Below are 20,315 nucleotides of genomic sequence, written 5' to 3' on the forward strand. Positions count from 1 at the left end.
CGTAGTGAATAATCCCCTATTTTCATTTGCAATTTCCTGCAGGAATTAAAATTATATATGCAACAGGAAATTGATCAGTTATTTCTAAGTGTGTATATATACACGTGTGTATGTATATATCAATATGCGCGCACACACACACACACACACCAATACTGCACCACCTTTCCTGACATAATCGTAGTGAAGTAAGGAAAGAAAGAAAATTATATCGGTATTTAAATCTGATCTTACCGAGAAATTTTAGCTTGCTGTATTTTTCTAATTACCTGTTCATGCAAATTTAAGGGTTCTTTTTCTAGTAGTAGTGAAACCGCAACAGGAAAAGAAACTTTATCTAAAATTCCATGCATCGCCTGAATTTTCCCCTGCATCACCACTTTTTAGGTAGGATTCTCTCTCCCCGCCCCGCCCCGCCCCTGATTTTTGAAGCTAAAATTCCTTGCAACTGGGGAAAATCCCTGCAGGGAACGGAGGAAGCGCTCCAGCAGAACACCACAAGGGACAAGCCGAGTGCGGCAGAGTGTGTGTGTGTGGGACGGGGGGGGTGATGGGAGCAGCATGCCGCCCTGCAACCTCGGAGCCTCCCTGCGATGCGATCCGACGCTCATGTTACGCCTTACCGTGTTTGCCCCGTTCAAACACAGCCTGGAAGCATAACACGACAACGTCGCCGTACTATTGCTTGGTGCCTTTTCCTCTCCCTAGAGCGCCTTGGGAGGGAGGAGAAGAGGATTTTAAAAAGGCTTTTCCGAACGGAAGCATGCAACGCTCTCTCGCGCAGGCAGTGTCGCGTCTCTCCAAGCCGTTGCCCCTTTAAGAGGGAAGCGCGGCTGGTGAGGACGTTCCATCCTGGCACATTGTATCTCTGCGGCCGCCCAATAGAACGTTCGGAGCCGAGCGTTCCGCCTTGTTCTATCCCGTTCACAAGTTGCTGCCGCGCCCTTGAGCAGCCGCCCGCGTCCGGGATCATGCAGCGCTTGTGGAGCGGCCGGTGGCTGGCGCCGGGCGCCTGCCTGGCCTTGGGGCTGGGGTTAGGCGCTGGCTTACCCGGCAGGCGGAAGTCCGGAGCAGAAGCACCACCCCCCGCGGCGGCGGCGGGGCTGCTAGCCCGGCTGCCGATCGTGCCGGTGGTGTCCGCCGCGACGACTTCTCTGCCGGTGCCCGCGGTGATCTCTGGCCGGAGCGGGGAGCTGACCAAATACGGCCTGCCGGGGCTGTCGCAGGTGCGGAGCCGCGAGTCCTACGTGCTGTGCTACGACCCGCGGAGCCGGAGCGCGCTCTGGGTGGTGGAGCAGCTCAACGCCGACGAGCTGAACGGCCCGGCGGACCGCAGAGGCTGCGAGTTTCTCGAGGATGATTCGGTGCACCCGTACCACCGCGCCAGCAACGAGGACTACCGCAAGAGCGGCTTCGACCGGGGCCACCTGGCGGCCGCCGCCAACCACAAGCGGAGCCAAAGAGCCATGAGCGACACTTTCTACTTGAGCAACATCGCCCCCCAGGTAGGCCGGGCGGGGAGGCTCGGCGAGCGCAGGATTCGCCCCAGCAGCAGGCACACGCGCCAGGCCAAAGATGGGGTGCAGATAGGGAGCGGGGACGCGCAGGGACAGAGCGCCCACTGTGTACAATGCAGGCCTTTATAGGTCTACTTGCTCCCCAAAAAGTGCACAGCCGCATCCGCCTTGTGTTCGTAAATGGTTGTCTCTCCCTGCCCGGTGGCGTGGCAAATGCACTCTGCACATGCTCAGAGAAACTTGGTACTTGCTTCCCCCTCCTGGAGCTGCCCTTGTAGCGAATTTGTTTGTTTACGGCCTTAGTTTCTAAGTTTTCTAAGTCCACCAACGTTTCTACAATGTGCCTCTGGGAAGCTGCCAGGCAGGGCGTCTGCCTGTGCAAATTGCACACAATTAATGTATAAGGGGGTTGTCTTAAATTCAGAGTGGTCTTCTATTCCGGTATAAGGAAATACTTCCAATATAATATAGACCTGCCCTATTCTACACCTAAGCACCCTTGCCTTGGCTAGACTCTGGGCTAGGTTTCTGGCTCTTGCCCTGCAGTCTTCTCTCTGGTCCACTCTCTTCAGCCTGGCCCCACAATTATCACCAAGCATCTCTGCTTGGCTGATGCTTTGTTTCTCCCCTTCCCAATATGATATCTTGATGGTGCAGTGCTGCCTAATGGCTCCCCCCAAACGTGTTTCTTCAAGGTCTCTCTTTGAAGGAGAAAAATTGCTGGATTACACTAATCTATTGCCAACCACTCTAGAAAATCTGCAACATTAGCTTGACCATAGTGTAAACTGCCCTGAGCCACTTTGGGAAGGGTGGTATATAAATCAGATGAATGAAATTATTAGCATGGATGGGTGTGAGACAGAGATCAAGCATCAAAGAACCAAGATGAAATAACTTTATTTAGGCTTTTTGTAATAAAACTCTTATGGCACAAATGTTCCTTACAGAACAGTAAAGAGAAATACTTTGCTAAAGCTCTCCCAGCTGGCTTCCAGCTCAAGTTATCTTCTTCCTATTTACACCAGTAATGTTCACACCCTCTACAACCAAATTGGTCATATTTAGTACCTAAGCCCCACCCCCTTTGCCAGCCTGCAGTTTTCCCTCTGGTCCAGCTCCCTCATTCTACACACACAGAGCTATTCTATGTACTTCAGAACTCAGCTTGGCTGATGCTTCTTGAGGGGGCTCTGGTGGAGAACTGGTCCAATTGTAGTGAGCAGGAATTATCCCTTTTGCTAAGCAGGGGTCACCTTGATTTGTACCTGGATGGGTGACTACATGTGAGCACAGAGATATTCCCCATAGCCTGTGGGGCTGTAGACGAGGAGAAGAACATCTGCATGGAGATCCCAGGTTCACTCCCTGGCATCTTCAGATAGGGCTGGGAGAGACCCATCTGAAACCCTGGGAAGCTGCTGCCACTCTGTGTAGACAGTACTGAGCTTGAGGGTCTACCAGCTTGGCTCTGTAAAGCAGCTACCCATTAAAAGGTCTGTCTCATGTCATTATAGCTTTACCAGCATAGGACTCTACCATATCACTCTGGTGTTTGTATAAGCCAGGCCTCACTTCTCACTCCATCTGTGCTTCTCCCCATTTGGTTACTGAACATGACAAACTCATTTTGCTTCTAGAATCCTGATCTAAATCAGCATGCCTGGAATAACCTAGAGAAATACTGCAGGGGTCTAACCAGAACGAACAAGAATGTCTATGTCTGCACTGGACCGCTTTTTCTACCCAGGTAAACTCTGTTTCAAAATGTATAACCTCACTTGTTCTACTCCTTCCTCCCCGTAATCCCATCAGTTATAATCTTTGGGAGTTGCCAGTGAGGGAAAGGTATTGAGGGCTGTTTTGCCACATTTGTAGGTCAATGAGGTCCCAGAGCAGGGCCTTTTCGGTGGCTGCACCAGCACACTCAAGCAGCCATCTAACTGCTGTAGAAAGTTCTACAAATTCACGTTAATAATCATATTAGGATTACCTGCTGTGTTTGAAATGGGATAAGGACACCACTGTCTGATCAGCTTGCAAGGCGATGCTAGGACCCAAACTTTGGGGTGGCGACAGAGGAATCTATATGCACCCAGCTCTTTAATCTCTATACAGGAAAGAGGCTGATGGGAAGATGTACGTGAAGTACCAGGTGATAGGAAAGAACCAGGTGGCTGTGCCCACTCACTTCTTCAAGGTGCTCATCCTGGAGAAGCGCGAGGGGGGAATTGAGCTCCGTCCCTACGTCATGCCAAACTGCCCCGTGGACGAGAAGACCCCGCTGGAGCGCTTCCTGGTTCCCATCGAGAGCATCGAACGGGCATCGGGGCTCCTTTTTGTCCCCAACATCCTGAAGCAGACCAGCACGTTAAAAGCCGTCACAGCCGGAAACAAGAGCTAACCGTCTTTCCCCGAGATGTGGGCAGCAGACCTCTGCTTGGTGTGAGAGACTTACTGGACCCTGGCGGAGCTAGAAGTAGCTTCTGCAGTAGCACTTTCTCTGTGACTCGGAGCCAAGCTCATTTCTAGGGCAGCCGTTAGGCGAATCTTGCAGGCATTTTCGAATAACTGGGTTGGCTGCAACCTGCCCGGACTTCTGTATTCCTGTTGAGTGGCAGATGATTATTTTAATAAAATCCAATAACCCCTGCTAACTTGGCAAAGAGGTACCTTTGAACGTGGTGATTCTCTTTATTTAGCAGGGGGAGAGTAACTGGCCCCATCCACCCCCAGCACAGGACCTCCCGTGGCTGTTGCTGGTGTCTGTCTTATGGGTTGTTGTTTTTTTAGATTGTGAGCCCTTTGGGGACAGGGATCCATCCTATTTATTTATTATTTCTCTGTGTAAACCACCCTGAGCCATTTTTGGAAGGGCGGTATAGAAATCGAACAAATAAATAAGAGAGGGCTTAAATAAATCTCAGTCCACAGAAGAGATCCGTGACCTTTACTATTTTCCAAACACATTTTTGCTTTGGGAAAAGACCTTCCACGCGAGAGCCATTTCTCACTGTGCTGACCTCCACCCAGTATTGTGCTTTTCTCAGTGCTGGGAGACCCTTTTAAGAGAGATGGAGATTCTCTTGAGAACTTTGTGGGCAAAGCCCTGGCGAGGGCTACATTCCCTGCACTCTGTGCACGCCTTCCATGATGGTGCAGGGACTCGAGAGAGCTATGTTTGTGTGTTGCTGGAACACACAGGGCTCATGGAGGTGTATGTGTGTCTCGCATTGCATGATTGGGTTGGGATGATCTCTGTGTCTTGGGTGAGTGGAGACCCCCAATTTATAGGATTCACTACTAAGAATAAATAAGCATGCATTATTTGGCACAGTCCCTGAGATTGACTTCTCCATCTCCATGGAAGAGTTGCAGGTCAACTCACCTACAGGTCTTGTATCCTACGTTTGGGACCCACTTGAGTATCCCTACCATTTGAACAATAGTCTCCCCTGGAATTGCCCCCTCCCTTGACCTTGGATTGGACACCAACATGTCCTTCATTAACGTGACAGGAAAATTGCTCCTTTAAAGAGAAGAGATAGACATCTAGATAGACAGATAGAAGTTGCTTAGTGGGTGTACTTAAAAAGAGCTGGACATGTTTAAGAGGCTTCTTGGCAGTATTTCATTGTGGCCAAGATGATACATTTCATATTCCTAGCTGTTCAAGAGTCCTATAAATCTCCATTGACTTCTGAATAACAGTGGTGGATGTTTCCTATTTCAGTTGAAGAAAGATTCTGTCTTTGAAGCTGATCAACTTCAAAGGTATGTGTTGCATAAGAACACTGCTGGATCAGGCCCAAGGCCCATCTATTCCAGCATCCTGTTTCCCACAGTAGCCCACCAGATGCCTCTGGGAAGCCCACAAGCAAGAGGCAAGGGAGCCCTCTCTGGGGCAACTGGTATTGAGAAGCTGAGGCTGGAGGTGGCCTATAGCCATCAGACTAGTAGCCATTGATAGACCTAAACTCCATGAACTCATCGAAGCCCCTTTTAAAGCCAACCAAGCTAGTGGCCATCACCACACCCTGTGGCAGAAAATTCCATGTGCGGTCTGAAAATGTACTTCCTTTTGTCAGTCCTAAACTTCCCGGCATTCCGTTTCATGGGATGACCCCTGGTTCTAGTGTTGTGAGAGAGGGAGAAAAATATCTCTACTCCCTACTCCATGCATGATTTTATACACCTTTATCATGTCTCCCTGTGGTTGCCTCTTTTCCAAACTAACCCCCCCACCCCACCTTGATGCTGTAGCCTTGCTTCATAAGGAAGGTGGTCCAGCCCCCTGATCATTTTGGTGGTTCTGTCTCATGTCCCTTGTTGCTGGTGTGAAGAAGCAAACTGGTCCTCCATCTTTGCAGCAAGCTGGTGTTTGAAGCAAGGGAGTCCTTATTCTAAAGAAAAAAAGGCAGCACAGTAATGGCCTCCATTTGTCTCTCAAGCCTTCAGATTCCTTCTCCCTTTGCATCTGGCCACTTCAGGGTGGAGTCCAGTGGTAGCTGCTGAAAGTCTGTGTCTACCCTGGTTTGCATTTGGGTGGGAGACTACATGTGTGAGTACTGCAAGATATTCCCCTTACGGGATGGGGTCAAGAGCATCTGAGGCTCCAAGTCCCCTCCCTGGCATCTCCATAGGGCTGAGAAAGATCCCTGCCTGTAGCCTTGGAGAAGCCGCTGCCAGTCTGTGCAGACAATACTGAGCTAGCTGGACCAAAGGTCTGACTCAGTAGAAGGCAGCTTCCTATGCTCCTGTGATAGCCAAATGTGGGGGGTGGGGAGTAACTGCTCTGCTACCTTTCCTCAATCTTTGATGTCAATGCTGATAAGGAGATGAATCTTGCTTCCTAGAGACACCCAAACAGTGAAAGCAACAAACAAACACACACTGAGAACTTCAGAGTTGGAAGGCTCCTCCTTTCTCCCTGAAAACACACCCTGGTGCTTCAGATCTCCAAGAAATTCAAATCGTAGATGAGGGTTTGGGGAAGCATAACTATAATGCATGGAAGGTTCAAGACAGGCATTGAGATTTGGGTCTTAGATGGCGAAGATCCGGGTTCAGAAGCCTGAACTTTTACATTTAGGAGATCTTCTAGCCCTGGTCACTTAAAAATAAACTTTACCAAAAGTTTTGATTAAGCAAGTAAATGTTGCCAGCTTTATTTGTCTGTATTTTCACATTTATATCCTGCTATTTGTCTAAGGAACACAGAGTGATGTCCATGGATATGTATATCTTCACAACTTCTCTGTGGGGTAGGATAAATGAAAGAAGTGACTGGCCAAGTCACCAAATGAGTTTTATGCCTGAACGGGGATTTGAAGTCGGGCCTCCCTGCTCCTAGACAACACTCTAACCGCAACACCACTTGTGTGCAGATAGCCTTATCTCCAGGAAAAGCACCAGTCTTCATCGAGGTCCGGCATTTGCTGGGGTTGGAGGAGGTCCGTGCCCCGCCTCCTTTCTTCAAAGCCTACCAGAATCCCAAAAGTGCTTAAAAGGGGAATGGAAATCCTAATTCACAATAAGTACAGCTTGGCAGCCTGGAGTATGACCATGGCGCCTTCGGTTTCGACTCCCTCTCCCGCTAGCTCACCTTGAGGCTAAGGGGGCTTAAAAACGGCTTCTCTACTAGAACGCAAGCAATCTTCTGAGTCTCAATCTCAATCGGTGGGCCCCCGCAATACAGAGTTGCCCCTTTAAGAGCCTGTCGCGCGTGGCCGGGAGAAGCTGACAACATTGTATCCCCGGGGCTGCTCGATGGAACGTTGCAGAGTTGAGCGTTCCATTCCGCTCAGAACTTTCGAGCCGCGGCCCGGGATGCAGCGTTTGCTGAGTGGCGGGTGGTTGGTGCGGGGTAGCGGGCGGGGGCTAGCCATGGCGGGCTTGCATGGGACGGGAGGCAAAAGCCCAGAACAGAGGCACCCGCGGAGGAGGGGCTGCTAGCCCGGGTGCCGGTGGTGGCTGCCGCGGCGCCCACGGGGAACTCCAGCCGCAGCGGAGGGCTGACCTAGTATCGCTGGCCGGGGGTTGTCGCGGAGCGGCTCAACGGCGACAAGCTGAACGGCTCAGGGGACCGCAGAGGCTGCGAGTTCCGCCGCCGCGAAGATGACTCGGTCCACCCGTACCACCGCGGCTCCAGCGCCGACTACCGCAGGAGCAGCTTCGACAAGGGCCACCTGGCCGCCGGCAACCACAAGCGGAGCCAAGAAGCCATGGGCGACACTTTCTACTTGAGCAACATCGCCCCCCACCCCCAGGTAAGGCTTGGGCGCGTGCATTCCCCCCGCCCCCAAGCGCCAAACCAGTTTGGCGGAAGTAAACCCCACGCAGAAGTAAACCCCACTGGTATCCAAGAAAACAGCTTTATTAGGGTGCTAAAAACCAGACCTTCCCAGACCCTGTGGCTTAAAAGCTCTTTAGAATTAGCGAATGCTCTCCACACCCACTCCATTAGTTGCCTGAGGAAACTATCTCCCGCCTAGCTCTGTAGCCAAATGGACCCTGTTCTGACCCCAAGCAGGTCTGCTTGCTTAGACTTGGCTTCGGTCTCTCCCTCTGCAGTCTTCTCTCTGGTCCAGCCTCTTCAGCCTGACCAGAGCTATCACTCTCCACCCAGTGCCTCAGCCGGCCAGATGCTTCCTTAAGAGCAGCTTCTTCCACCTGCTTATAACTGACAGGGCTCTGCCATTCAGAAGCTCTTCTGTCAGCCGTCAGATGCCTTTAGCTCTTGCCAGGTTTCTATCTTCTTTCTCTCCTCTTCCAAGCAGCCTTTTTTTCCAACTGAAGACTCTGACTTGCCAGATTTCTATCTTCTTTCTCTCCTCTTCCTTCCAAGCAGCCTCTTCTTCCAACTGAAGGTTCTCTGACCCCAGTTGTGAGCAGATGCTTTATCTTTTATGCCCCTCTGGCCAGACTGACCCACCAATCTGCTTTCTGGGCACGTTCAGGCCTCCATTCCATTGGCTTGCTGTCTGGGCCTTTTTACTGGTCCAGAAGGTACCTGAACTACCCAATGGACATGCAGCCCACTTCTGAACCCTGATTGGAGCACCTTTTCAATTCCTTATTTGAATACTTGGAGAGGTCCACTCTGACCTTTCCTCTGCTGAGCCCTCAATAGTAACTAATGACCCCATAACCAAGCAAGGTCTGTAGCTTCCATTCACCTCAGGCAGCATCTATCAATCAGCTTGCCGACCCACAGCTCTTCTCCTCTTCTGGAACACAGTTGTTGGCATAACCACCCTTCATACAATCAACCCATTAAATGCCAACCAACACAGTGAGTGGCAACCCATCTTAAGGATGCCCCCCCCCCAATGCTGGAGGAAGCAAAAGTCTCCTGAATACATATTTCATCGATGCCATAAGAACAGGCTTGCTGGATCAGGCCCAAGGCCTATCTAGTCCAGCAGAAAAGCTGCTCTTTTGGCATGACTTGTCCCCTTTGCTAAGTAGGGTCCACCCTGGTTGCATTTGAATTGAATGGGAGACTAGAAGTGTGAACACTGTGAGAGATTCCCCTCAGGGATTGAGCGGCTCTGAGAAGAGCATCTAGGTTCCAAGTTCCCTCCCTGGCAGCATCTCCAGGACAGGGCTGAGAGAGATTCCCGCCTGCAACCTTGGAGAAGCCGCTGCCAGTCTTTGTATACTGAGTGCTCACAATACTGAGCTAGATGGAGCAGTGGTCTGACTACATCTTCCTAAAACGCCCCTTTTTCCAACTCTCTCGAGAAGCAAGGAACCCGACTTTCGCCCGCTGCCTGGTTAGCACTGTTGTGGAAGGCAGTGAGACGGAGTGGGCAAGTTTAGCGTCCCAGGAGTTAATCTGATAAGTTAAGCTGGTGACTTCAGGTACAGGGCGTGTGTGAACTTGAGAAGGAGCTGGGCGCTACGAACATGGAATTGCATTGCACTTTCAGTTTTGTGTTTAATTTGTGTGTATTTAGAATGGAAACATGCAGCTTTTATGAGATCTGCACTGGCCGTATTCTGAGCCAATGAACTGTGAGCCAATCAATATGTGCCTTATTCCTAACGTCTTCTGCTTTACTCCTCTGTCTCAGGAAAGCACATTGGCTGCAGTCAAATTCACCTACAGCCCCGGATCTCACCACATTCAGGAACCGGTCCGGGTATCCTGAGCACCCTTTCACCTCCCCAGTGCCGACGACCCACTGTTTGAACCCTAGACTTAAGGCTCTGCTGGGACCCGACAGTCACCTGTCCCTCGTGAAAGTGAAAGAAACATGACTCTAAGACACACATTTAAGAAGCGGCACCCATGTTCTTAAAAAAGAAGAAAAAGAGCTGGCCATTTTATAAGAAGCTTGGCAGTACTGCATTTCATTAGGGCCTCCTTTGCATTTCAAAGGACAAGTCGTTCAACCACCTCACCTCCTAAGCCCCAATTGAGCAGAGACAGATGTTGGTCCCTCACTTCTGGAGTCCGATAGGGTTTCCCAGCAAGCCTTGGGGCTTCCCACGGCCCCAGGACTCCCTTGCGTGAAGCAAGCCGTTCCTCCAACTCTGCAGCAAGCTGGTGTTTAAAACCGGAGAGTCCTCCTTCTAAAAAACAAGAGGCAGCACCGTCAGCAGGTACAGTAGCCTCAATTAGTCTCAGATCTTATGCAGCTCCTCTTCCCTCTGGCCGCTGGAAAGCAGAGTGGAGTTCAGTTGTTTCTACTATCCAACAGCTTGTGTGCATTTCCTGATCTCCGGCAGGAAATCGAGACGTATGGGGAAAGTAGCCGTTCCGTTCAGCTGCTTTTCTTCGCCGCTTCGTTGATCTTTGGTCTCAGCGCTGACAGGGAGATGAGGATCGCTTCCTAGAAAGCCACCCAAACAGCAAATGTGAGAGACAAAACACACGCTCAAAATGTTCGAGTTGGAAGGGTCCCTTAGAGGTCTTCTAATCCACCCCCCTTCTCAGCACAAGAAACTACTATAGCGCCTCGGACAGATGCTTGTGCAGCCTCTGTTCGAAAACCTCCAGCAAAAGGAGAGCCCACTATTGCATGAGGCAGACAGTTCCACTGTCAAACGGCTCTTACAGTTCCGTTCTTCCTAATGTCCAGCCCAAATCTGCTTCCCTCTAATTTCAACCCACAGGTTCTAACCCTCTACAGCGGCTCGTTCTGCTTCTCCTTCTATGCAACAGCTTTTCAGATATTTGAAGACGGCTTCTATCTCTCCCCTTAGTCTTCTATCTACCCCTCAGCGGCCCACAATAACCCAATAAATTTCATGGCCTAGTGGCGGTTTGAACCCGTGTCCTAGTCTGACACTTTAAACCACACTGGCCACCGATCTCTCAGCCTCAGTTTTCCCCATCTGCAAAATGGGACCAACCACTGTGCCCCACACTGCAGGGCTGTTGTAAGAATGACCGAGCCATATCTCCCTTTTGGGGGGGGGGAGAGTTTAATAAACGCCAAGGACTTTTAAAGCTGCCAAGCAGTCTACCTCGGTCCTGATGGTGCGGCTTCCCTGTCCTGGGCAGGTGTTCACATACAAGTCAAACAAGGTGCTCGGATCGGTGACCTCCAGGTTCGGGTCGGTGTCTACCCCTGCTTCCAGGCCCTGCAAGCCTCCAAAAACTATCAGGGCGTGGCTGGGAGAAAAACAGGGGGAGGAAAGTGATTTATTGGATGGAAGGAAACTTCTGGGGCTGCTGAACTCAGGACAGGGAGGAGGGCCGAGAACCAGGTACCTGAAAGAAGAGGGGAGGGCAAGTTGGTCCACAGAGGTCCCTCGTTCAGAAGTCCCAATGGAGAGGTCGTAACCTTCCTTAAACGGGCACTCAGCAAACACGGCACCTGAGCAAAGGGATGTGGACATATTAAACAGAGGCATGCTCGCTTGGGCAGCTCTAAAACTGGAAAGATTAAACAGGCATACATGGGGAAAGTGAAATTAAGCAGAATCCATCAGATCTGCCTCGGGAAGTGGAACATAGGAAGCTGCCGTATACTGAGTCAGACCACTGGTCCATCTATCTCAGCATTGTCTACACAGGCTGGCAGCGGCTATTCCAAGGTTACAGGCAGGAGACTGCCTCAACCCGATTTGGAGATACCAGGGAGGAACCTTCTGCATGCACGTATGCAGATGCTCTCTCCAGAGCGGCCCCATCCCCTAAGGGGAATATCTTACAGTGCTCACATGTGGTCTCCCATCCATAGGATCATAGGAAACTGTCTACTATAGAGTCAGACCACTGGTCCATCTAGCTAGATAAGCCTGGGAGAGACTCCTGCCTGTAACTTTGGAGAAGCCGCTGCCAGTCTGGGTAGACAATACTGAGCTAGATGGACCAAGGGTCTGACTCGGTATACGGCAGCTTCCTAGAAATCACCAATAAATTCCATTGAACAGATAAATATTTATTATTTAGTACATTTATATGTAACCAGGTCTCAAGGCAGTTTACAATGCATTAAAATATCCAAGCATTAAAATCAGCAGTTAAAACCAGATTTAAAAAACCAATCAGAAGCCTGACTGAACAGGTATGTCTTCAAGGCTCTTTTAAAAAAACCAAAATCCAAATGGCAAGATTGAGTGAATATAAATACGACAAATATTTATATACCCAGATATTTATATACCCAAATATTTATATACCGTTTTTCAGGCAAAGTTCTCAAAGCGGATTATATAGAGATAGAATAAATAAATAAAGCGGCTCCCTATCCCCCAAAGGGCTCACAACCTTAAAAAGAAACATAAGATAGAGACCAGCAACAGCCACTGGAGGGATACTGTGCTGGGGATGGAGAGGGCCAGTTGCTCCCCCCCTGCTAAAGAGAGAGAACCACCACTTTTAAAAAGGTGCCTCTTTGCTCAGTTCGCAAGGGAGTATGACCTTTGCAAAGGGCACAGAGAAGGCGACACACAGCTCTCCTACTTACTCAGACAGGACGCTAAGCGGACGCTGTAACCCCAATAGAGGCCAGAAACCGTGCGAGGATGGTGTGCCGAGACTACAGTGCCCTTCTGGGTTTTGCTGTCTGGAAGAGAAGTCAGTGGGTCAGCGGAGTTGGGTCAGCTAAACAGCCCCTCGAGGTCAATGTAAACTACCCAGAGAACTTGCGTTTGGGGCAGTATAAAAATATGTTAAATAAATAAGTAAATAGTCAGTGGCAGGATATGGACAAGCAAACCCTTTGCCCCCAGCACCAACCTCAATATCTGTGTTCCTCGTGCACAGTTGTGAAACTCCCTTCTTCACAGACTAACAGAACCTGGAACTAATTTTCTGTTTATATGGCACACACATTTGCTATTTCAATGCCCGAATGATCTGGGGGAAAGAGAGACAGGCTCCCATTCTGGGCTGCTTTTGGCCTGTCCGGAGGAAGGTTACCTGGATTTTGCTGCTCTTCTAACCGCACTGTGACTCGAAGGCCAGGCTGCAGCTGCTTGTCTATCTGTACCTCCTGCAGAAAGGGAACACCAGCTGAGATCAAGTCTGGGGGAAACCCAGGAAACTACACTTGTCTGCAATGCAGGTCTTTCTCAGCTTGCCAACCACTGGCTGAGCAGCTGTGATGTCACAGAATGTTCATGTACATTCCTGGGGGGGGGCAGTCACATAACACTGTTAACTGTGCAAAGACCTTTCGAAGTGGGGATTCTCTTTATGTTAACTTTATGTTAACACAGGAGGAGAGCAATTGGCTCTCTATTCAGCCCTAGCACAGCATCTCTCCAGTGGCTATTGCTGGGGTTTACTTTGTCCCCGAAGGACACACCCTCTAAAAAGGAACAGACCTTCCAAGCCAAACACTCGTAAGGAGTTTAAGATGAGAGCCAGTGTGGCATGTTGGACCCGAGTTCAAATCCCTGCAACTCGCGTGGCGACTCTGGGCCAGTCACTTCTTTTTGATCTCCTACAAGAAGAAACATAACCACGTACACTGCTCTGAGCTCCTTGGAGGAAGAGTGACATGCAAAGGTAGCGAATGAATACATGTTCAACAAAGAATTCTGTTTATAAATAGTGGTGTCCTTCAAGGAACTCCGGGCAGTGCAGAGGGTTCTGACTCCACCCTCACTGTATGCTCACAACAGCCCTGCGAGGCAGGTCATGCTGACAGAGTGCGCGTTGCAGGTCCAAGATCAACCCCATCAGCTTCGTGGCTGAGCAGACCATTTGAAGCCAGGTTTCCCTGGTCTGGCTAACGCTGATGTGAACTACAGAAGTTCTGCACACTCAAGTTCTTCTACAGCTTCCAATGGGAAAGTCTGCCCTGGATTTGCAGAGCCTGCATAAAGGCCAACGGCCACACCAGTGTTCGCTCTAACAGGGATTTGCAGGTGTTGTTGACTACAACTCCCATAATCCCCAAGCAAACATTGGGGATGAATATAGGACGCTGCCATATACCATAGGTCCATCTAGCTCAGTACTGTCTACCCAGACTGGCAGCGGCTTATCCAGCGGTTGCAGGCAGGAGTCTCTCTCAGCCCGATCCTGGAGATGCTGCCAGGGAGGGAACTTAAAACCTAGATGCTCTTCCCAGAGTGGCCCCATTATCCCCTAAGGGGAATCTCTTCCAGTGCTCACACTTCTAGTCTCCCCTTCATATGCAACCAGGGCAGCCCTGCTTAGCTAAGGGGACAAGTCATGCTTGCTGCCACAAGACCAGCTCTCCTCTCGGGAGTTGTAGTCAACAGCATCTGGGAATGCTTGTTAGAGAAAATACTGGACCATAACGTCTTCTTGTATAGACAGCAACAGGAGCAGAAGTGGGTTATGGACAGGACAGGCCAGGCCAGGGTTTACCTTCCGCATCCCGCAGTTCACAAAGGAGCCCCGGCCAGGCTTGGTGGGCCGGGCTAAGACCACCCCTTCACGGTATTCCGATTCCTCATCCATCCGCACATGTTGGGGACTGTCTAAGGGGTTCAGGAGCCCTGCAAGGATACATTTGAGGGCAGAAAGCTGCAGACAGATGGCTTCTCCGTGTATAAGCAAACGACAACAGGATTTCCCAATGTGGGGTCCCCAGGCAATGTTGGACTACAACTCCCATCATCCCCAGCCCCAGTGGCCAAAGGCTGATGGATGACAGCAGTTGAAGTCCACTGCACATCTGGAACCCCTGGGGGAAACCACCACTGCACATCTGGCACACCAGATCACTACCAGACTTAAGCTCTGTCCGGACATTACACAGTACATGCTTATGGGTGTTTGCACAGACGCATGTGGGACGGAACCCATGGTGGAGTTCTCTGCCACGGGATGTGGTGATGGCCACCAGCTTGGATGGCTTGAAAAGGGGCTTAGGCAAATTCAGGGAGGACAGGCCTATCCATGGCTACTAGTCTGGTGGCTGTGGGCCACCTCCAGCCTCAGAGGCAGGAGAGAGGGCATGCTTTCAGCTCTTGCCTGTGGGCTTCTCGGAGGCATCTGGTGGGCCACCGTGTGAAATAGGATGCTGGACTAGATAGGCCTTGGGCCTGATCCAGCAGGGCTGTCCTTCTGTATTCTTGTGCGCATGATTGCATGGGTGTTTATAGGCCTCTTGTAGTTACACATACAGCTCCCAAGTGTCCAAAGTCCTTCCCATGTAAGGTAATCCTGACGACAGCCCTTAAAGGCGAGTATTCTTTTCCCCTGTTGCAGATGGGGAAATGGACGCGGAAGGGGAATTCAAACCGGAGTTCTGATTGGGAGCCCATCCCCTGTGCGACCTGAGCTCTTACAGACTGCTTCAAGTGCCTGGGCAGAATTTAGATCAAGGTCATCAATAAAGGCATCCCAGTAGAAATCCAGGCCTTACCTGCAAACTGCAGGTCTTGGTGCTTTGGAAAGAAAGATTTCCTCAAGTACCTGCTCGAAAGAGAAAAAGAAAGCCATCAGCACCACAGTTTGGGCATCAGTACCCCGTCTCCAGGGATGAGGAGTACTTAAAGAGAGTTTCTCCAAAGTTCTCCGGCAGGACTCACTGGGGACATTCGAGGTACTGCAGGATCCGGGCCAGCTGCACGCAGGCCTGCCCTTTCTTCTTGATTCCGTCAAACTCTCCTTCAACTGTCCTGCAAAGAAATATCAATACAGATTGTGGGACATTGAAATCATCATCATCATCATCACCACACCATCTCTTGCAAGGCAGATGCTCCCTTGCAGCAGGGGCTGCTGGGAGTTGTAGTCAACATCTGGGATTTCCCTTTTACAGGGAGCACCGGATGCAGAGAGGGCCACAAACAGGCTCTCTGACTGCCTGTAGCAGCTGTCGAGTCTAACCACATGGAGGCGCTGTTTAGACCGCCTGTGTCAATTGGTCCATAGACCCCATTCCCAGCCTGTGTCCAACACAAAAGGAATTGGAACCAGAAATGGAAGGCGTCTCCTCACTTGGACTCTTCTCCTTGCTCATCAAACACGACGATTTCATCCACGCAGAAGATGGTGCAGGCCCTGGCGATCTGACCGGCGAGATACGTCCGCAACTCTGGCGACTGGGCGTTGTTGAGAATGGAGCCTGGGAGGGCTACGCTGACCGTGTAGTGACGCCCTAGGGGGAAAGGAGGCAGCAAAATGAGAAGAGCTGGAGCTCCACAAAATGCATTCCCAGACAGGCAGCATCCTTTCGAACTATTCCATACCCGCACCCCGTTCATCGCAGTTTACAGCCGGTAGGGTTGTTGGAAACACTGCCATGGAGGGATGATTAGGGAAAGGATTGAAAATAGCCAATACTGTAATGCCTCTACACCGGGGTAATCTGTGGAACTCACTGCTACAAGATGGGGTGGTGACCACTGGCATAATACGGCTTGAAAAGAAAACTGACAACTTCATGGAGAACAAGCCTGTTAATGGTATTAGCCAGCAGCTCAATAGACCCTCCATGTCCAGGGGCAGTCTCTCTCTCCATACCCATTCCTGGGAAACAACTATGGGAGAGCACTGTTGTCCTCTTGCAGTCATGTGGTTGCCCACTGTATGAAGAGCTGGCCTTGTGGTTGAAAGCATGACTTGTCCCCTTAGCTAAGCAGTGTCTCCCCTGGTTTGCATTTGAATGGGAGACTATATGTGTGAGCACTGTAAGATATTCCCCTTAGGGGATGGAGCCGCTCTGGGAAGAGCATCTAGGATCCAGGTTCCCTCCTTGGCAGCATCTCCAAAACAGGGGTGAGAGAGATTCCTGCCTGCAACCTTGGAGAAGCCACTGCCAGTCTGGGTAGACAATACTGAGCTAGATGGACCAAGGGTCTGACTCAGTAGATGGCAGCTCATGTTCCTATGAAATAGGATGTTGGACTATTAGCAGCTTTGCTCCAGTCCAGTCCGTCTCTCCTGACATCCTCCATTCCGGGTCGTCCAGTTCTACGTCCACCTTCAGTCATGTACATCTTAACAACTACCTTTATCTTCCTTTGGCTTGGCCTCTTCCTTCTGTGTCTCCGCCAGCTCCTGCATTCGCTTCTTCTCTAGCTTTCTCAACAGCTTGGCTTCCTTCCATTTCTTCTTCTCCTCCTTTCCTGGAAATAAGAGAAAAGGAGCGTGCAACATATGTAATTTGGGAACGGTCACCTTGAAGGAAGGAGATCTGCTTTTCCACTGCTAATTGAGCAAAGAGGCACCTTTTAAAAGTGGTGATTCTCTTTTATTTAGTGGGGGAGAGCAACTGGCCCTATCCATCCCCAGCACAGCATCTCCCCAGTGGTTGTCGCTGGTGTCTGCCTTATGTTTCTTTTTAAAGGCTGTGAGCCCTTTGGGACACAGGGAGCCATTTTATTTATATTTATGTAAACCACTTTGGGAACTTTGGTTGAAAGGCAGTAAATAAATTTGTCGTATTCCTGATGTCTCCTTGTCAGAAGGTTTGCAAGTTACCAAAACATCCCGATAACACAAAAGCGTCCTTACTTTCTTCCTTCCATTTATGCCAGTCAACTTTAGTACCTTCTCCCTAGAAAAGAAACAGCAAGACACAGATTCTGTCAATGTCTACTAGTCTTGATGACTATAGGCAGCCTCCAGGTTCAGGGGGAAATTGGGCTATAGAGACCAGCTACAGGGGTTAGGAATATGCCTCGGTCTCCCTCATGTGGACTTCCCAGAGGCATCTAGTGGGCCACCACGGACGCTGGATTAGATGGGATTAGTCTGATCCAGCAAGGCCCTTATGGAACTCATTGCCACAAGGTGTGGCAATGGCTGCTAGCTTTGATCGCCTTGAAAGAGGATCAGATAAATTCATGGTGAAGAAGAGATCTGTTACTGGCTATTAGCCGTGATAACCAGTGGTATCTCCAGGTTCAGAGGCCACCGAATACCAGTTGCAGGTGAGCAGTGACAAAGGAAGTAAGGAGGTAATGTCTTCCATCGCCTATTGTGGGACTTCCCAGAGGCATCTGATTGGCTACTATGGGAGACACAAGCCTGCAGTGTTCCCTCTAAGGCGTGCACGTGTGCACATGCTCACAAGTTTTTTTTACATTCGCTCAGTAAACTTTAGATCCCGCTCGGGTTGCATCAGGAAGGCCCCATTCTGAATGCACGTGCGCACACACTGGCTTGACACTGCCGCCCCGAACAAAACTCATTCCGCACAGAGATGAAAAAAAATTAGAGACGACACTGTAAGGCTGGTCTCTGAAATATTTGGACTCCCATCAACTGCTTTAGACTGATCCTTATAAGGGTATTCCTAGCATAGCTGCTCAGATGACTTCATTAAGGCATACACACAGCTACGTTAAGAACAGCCACCTTCCAGATCTCACCCCACCGCACTGAATATGTTTTGCTTCTGTGGCCACTGGCAAAGAATCATCGGGCTCCCGTCTATGTCATCGGCTCTTGGGCTCCATTCTATGTCATCGGGATGAAATACTTCACAGGGATGCAGATTCCACCCCCCTCCCCCTGCACAAGGATGCAAGTCATTTTCCTGAATGCCAGTCACAAAATCTAATAATTTCATTCATTCATTCATTCAATTTCTATACATTCATTCATTCATTCAATTTCTGTTCATTCATTCATTCAATTTCTGTACTGCCCTTCCAAAAATAGCTCAGGGTGCTTTACACAGAGAAATAACAAATAAATAAGATGGATCCCTGTCCCCAAAGGGCTCGAAATCTAAAAAGAAACATACTTTCCCCCCAAGAAAGTGCCTTTCCTCCCCTGCAAAACAGAGTGAGGAATTGCTCCTCAAGTTTCCCCTCGCTCTGCACCCCTGTGACCCCTGGTCCTAGTATTGTGGGGTTTTTTGTTTTACTTTCTTCACACCAGGGCTGCACAACTCCAGCTGTTTTTGGATTACACTTTCCGTCATCCTCAGCAACAGTGGCCAATAGCTAGGGATTAGGAGAGTTGGTAGTCCATCTTCTGTGGGAGGACCCGAATTTGGGCAGCCATGCTCCACACCAGACGTGGTTTTGTAAGCCTTAACCATAGAATCACCAGAACACCCTGAATACAGCCATCCTTCCTTGTAGGGAAGGCCTGGAAAGCCCTTGATCTTTTTCTGGATTATTTTAGACACAAGATGAAGTGTCCAAAATCTCTCTGCAGGGGAGGAGAGCTGGTCTTGTAGTCGCAAGCACGAAGTGTCTCCTTTGCTAAGCAGGGGCCACCCTGGTTTGCATTTGAATGGGATACTCCTTGGGAGCACTGTCAGATATTCCCCGCCGGGGACGGGGCCGCTCTGGGAAGAGCACCTGCCTGCTTACATGCAGAAGATCCCAAGTTCTCCCCCTGGCATCTCCCAGATAGGGCTGGGAAAGAGACTCCTGCCTGCAACCTTGGAGAAGCCGCTGCCAGTCCGTGCAGACAATACTGAGCTAGATGGACCAATGGTCTGACTCAGTATATGGCAGCTGCCTATGTTCCTAAGAACGAGGCAGACTTCCGGGATGACAGAAAAAGACAGCATCCCCAAGGTTGCCAATCCCCCCTGTGCCCAGCCTCCCCCTTCCCCCCTCAGGGCCAGACAGCCCACGCGTACCTCCCGCAGGCGCTTCGCCCCACTTCTCTGCGCCATGCTCTCGCCAGCCACTACCATTCAACTTCCGCCTCGCTCACCCCCGCGGCCGTTGATTGGCCAGGACGCGGAAGAGTAGAACGCCGCAGAATCCTCAATTGTGACGTTGCGTGGGGGAAAGGTCGCAAAAAGAGGCGGGAGGGAGGGGAAAGGCTCGGGGCGGGCCCAATTGCTGACCCCGCCCCTCTGGCTGCTTAAAGCTATAGCTCCATTGATAAAAGGCGCTTTAATCCTCCAGTTTCTGCCACCATAGACCTGTGAATTCTTTAATTCGCAGGACGAGTTTCTTAGTTTTTTGCTGCTACAGCCTAATAATCTCCACCCTGTTAGAAACCTTTCCTTAGTCAGCTACCCAAAGCACTTGGTTCGCCAGTGAGTCCCAGAACAGCTTATGGTGCAGATAAATTGCTTCCCCTCTCTGTTGGCTTTGTATTTTTTATATTTTTATTATGAATATTGATATCCCACTTTTTTAATAAAAAGGGTTCTCAATGACTCGTCCCCTTAGCTAAGCAGGGTCCAACCTGGTTGCATATAAAAGGGAGACTAGAAGTGTGAGCACTGTAAGAAATTCCCCTTAAGCGACAGAGCCGCTCTGGGAAGAGCATCTAGGTACCAAGTTCCCTCCCTGGCATCTCCAAGATAGGGCTGGGAGAGAGACTCCTGCCTGCAACCTTGGAGAAGCTGCTGCCAGTCTGTGTAGACAATACTGAGCTAGATAGATCAATGGTCTGACTCAGTATATGGCAGCTTCCTATGTTCCTAAAAGCAC

The 20,315-nt window shown here is 50.2% G+C and overlaps 2 protein-coding genes and 1 long non-coding RNA gene across 4 annotated transcripts; 2 read left to right on the forward strand and 1 right to left on the reverse strand.

Moving 5' to 3' along the window:
- The first annotated feature begins 814 nt into the window (after nt 1-814).
- On the forward strand, nt 815-4,457 carry ENDOG (endonuclease G). The gene is made up of 3 exons (XM_053281752.1): nt 815-1,505; nt 3,158-3,267; nt 3,636-4,457. Exons 1-3 carry the CDS (start codon nt 972-974, stop codon nt 3,919-3,921), a joined length of 930 nt encoding a protein of 309 aa, XP_053137727.1. The 5' UTR covers nt 815-971; the 3' UTR covers nt 3,922-4,457.
- A 2,778-nt stretch (nt 4,458-7,235) lies between these two features.
- LOC128339042 (uncharacterized) lies at nt 7,236-10,796 on the forward strand. Its single transcript, XR_008312813.1, has 2 exons — nt 7,236-7,786; nt 9,596-10,796. It is a non-coding gene; the product is annotated as an uncharacterized LOC128339042 (long non-coding RNA).
- On the reverse strand, nt 9,797-19,641 carry SPOUT1 (SPOUT domain containing methyltransferase 1). 2 transcript variants are annotated; one of them, XM_053282509.1, is made up of 12 exons: nt 19,508-19,641; nt 17,419-17,461; nt 16,914-17,030; nt 15,901-16,060; nt 15,489-15,578; nt 15,323-15,372; nt 14,320-14,450; nt 12,898-12,970; nt 12,443-12,541; nt 11,242-11,347; nt 10,995-11,142; nt 9,797-10,357 (listed from the first exon to the last, which is right to left on the reverse strand). In XM_053282509.1, the coding sequence occupies exons 1-12, from the start codon at nt 19,562-19,564 to the stop codon at nt 10,289-10,291; spliced, it is 1,143 nt and encodes a 380-aa protein (XP_053138484.1). In that variant the 5' UTR covers nt 19,565-19,641; the 3' UTR covers nt 9,797-10,288. The 2 variants fall into 2 exon arrangements, with proteins under 2 accessions (XP_053138484.1, XP_053138485.1); XM_053282510.1 differs by lacking the exon at nt 17,419-17,461 and having other exon boundaries at nt 19,508-19,640.
- Nucleotides 19,642-20,315: the final 674 nt, after the last annotated feature.

Source organism: Hemicordylus capensis, chromosome 17, assembly GCF_027244095.1.
Source record: "Hemicordylus capensis ecotype Gifberg chromosome 17, rHemCap1.1.pri, whole genome shotgun sequence".
NCBI lineage: Eukaryota > Metazoa > Chordata > Lepidosauria > Squamata > Cordylidae > Hemicordylus > Hemicordylus capensis.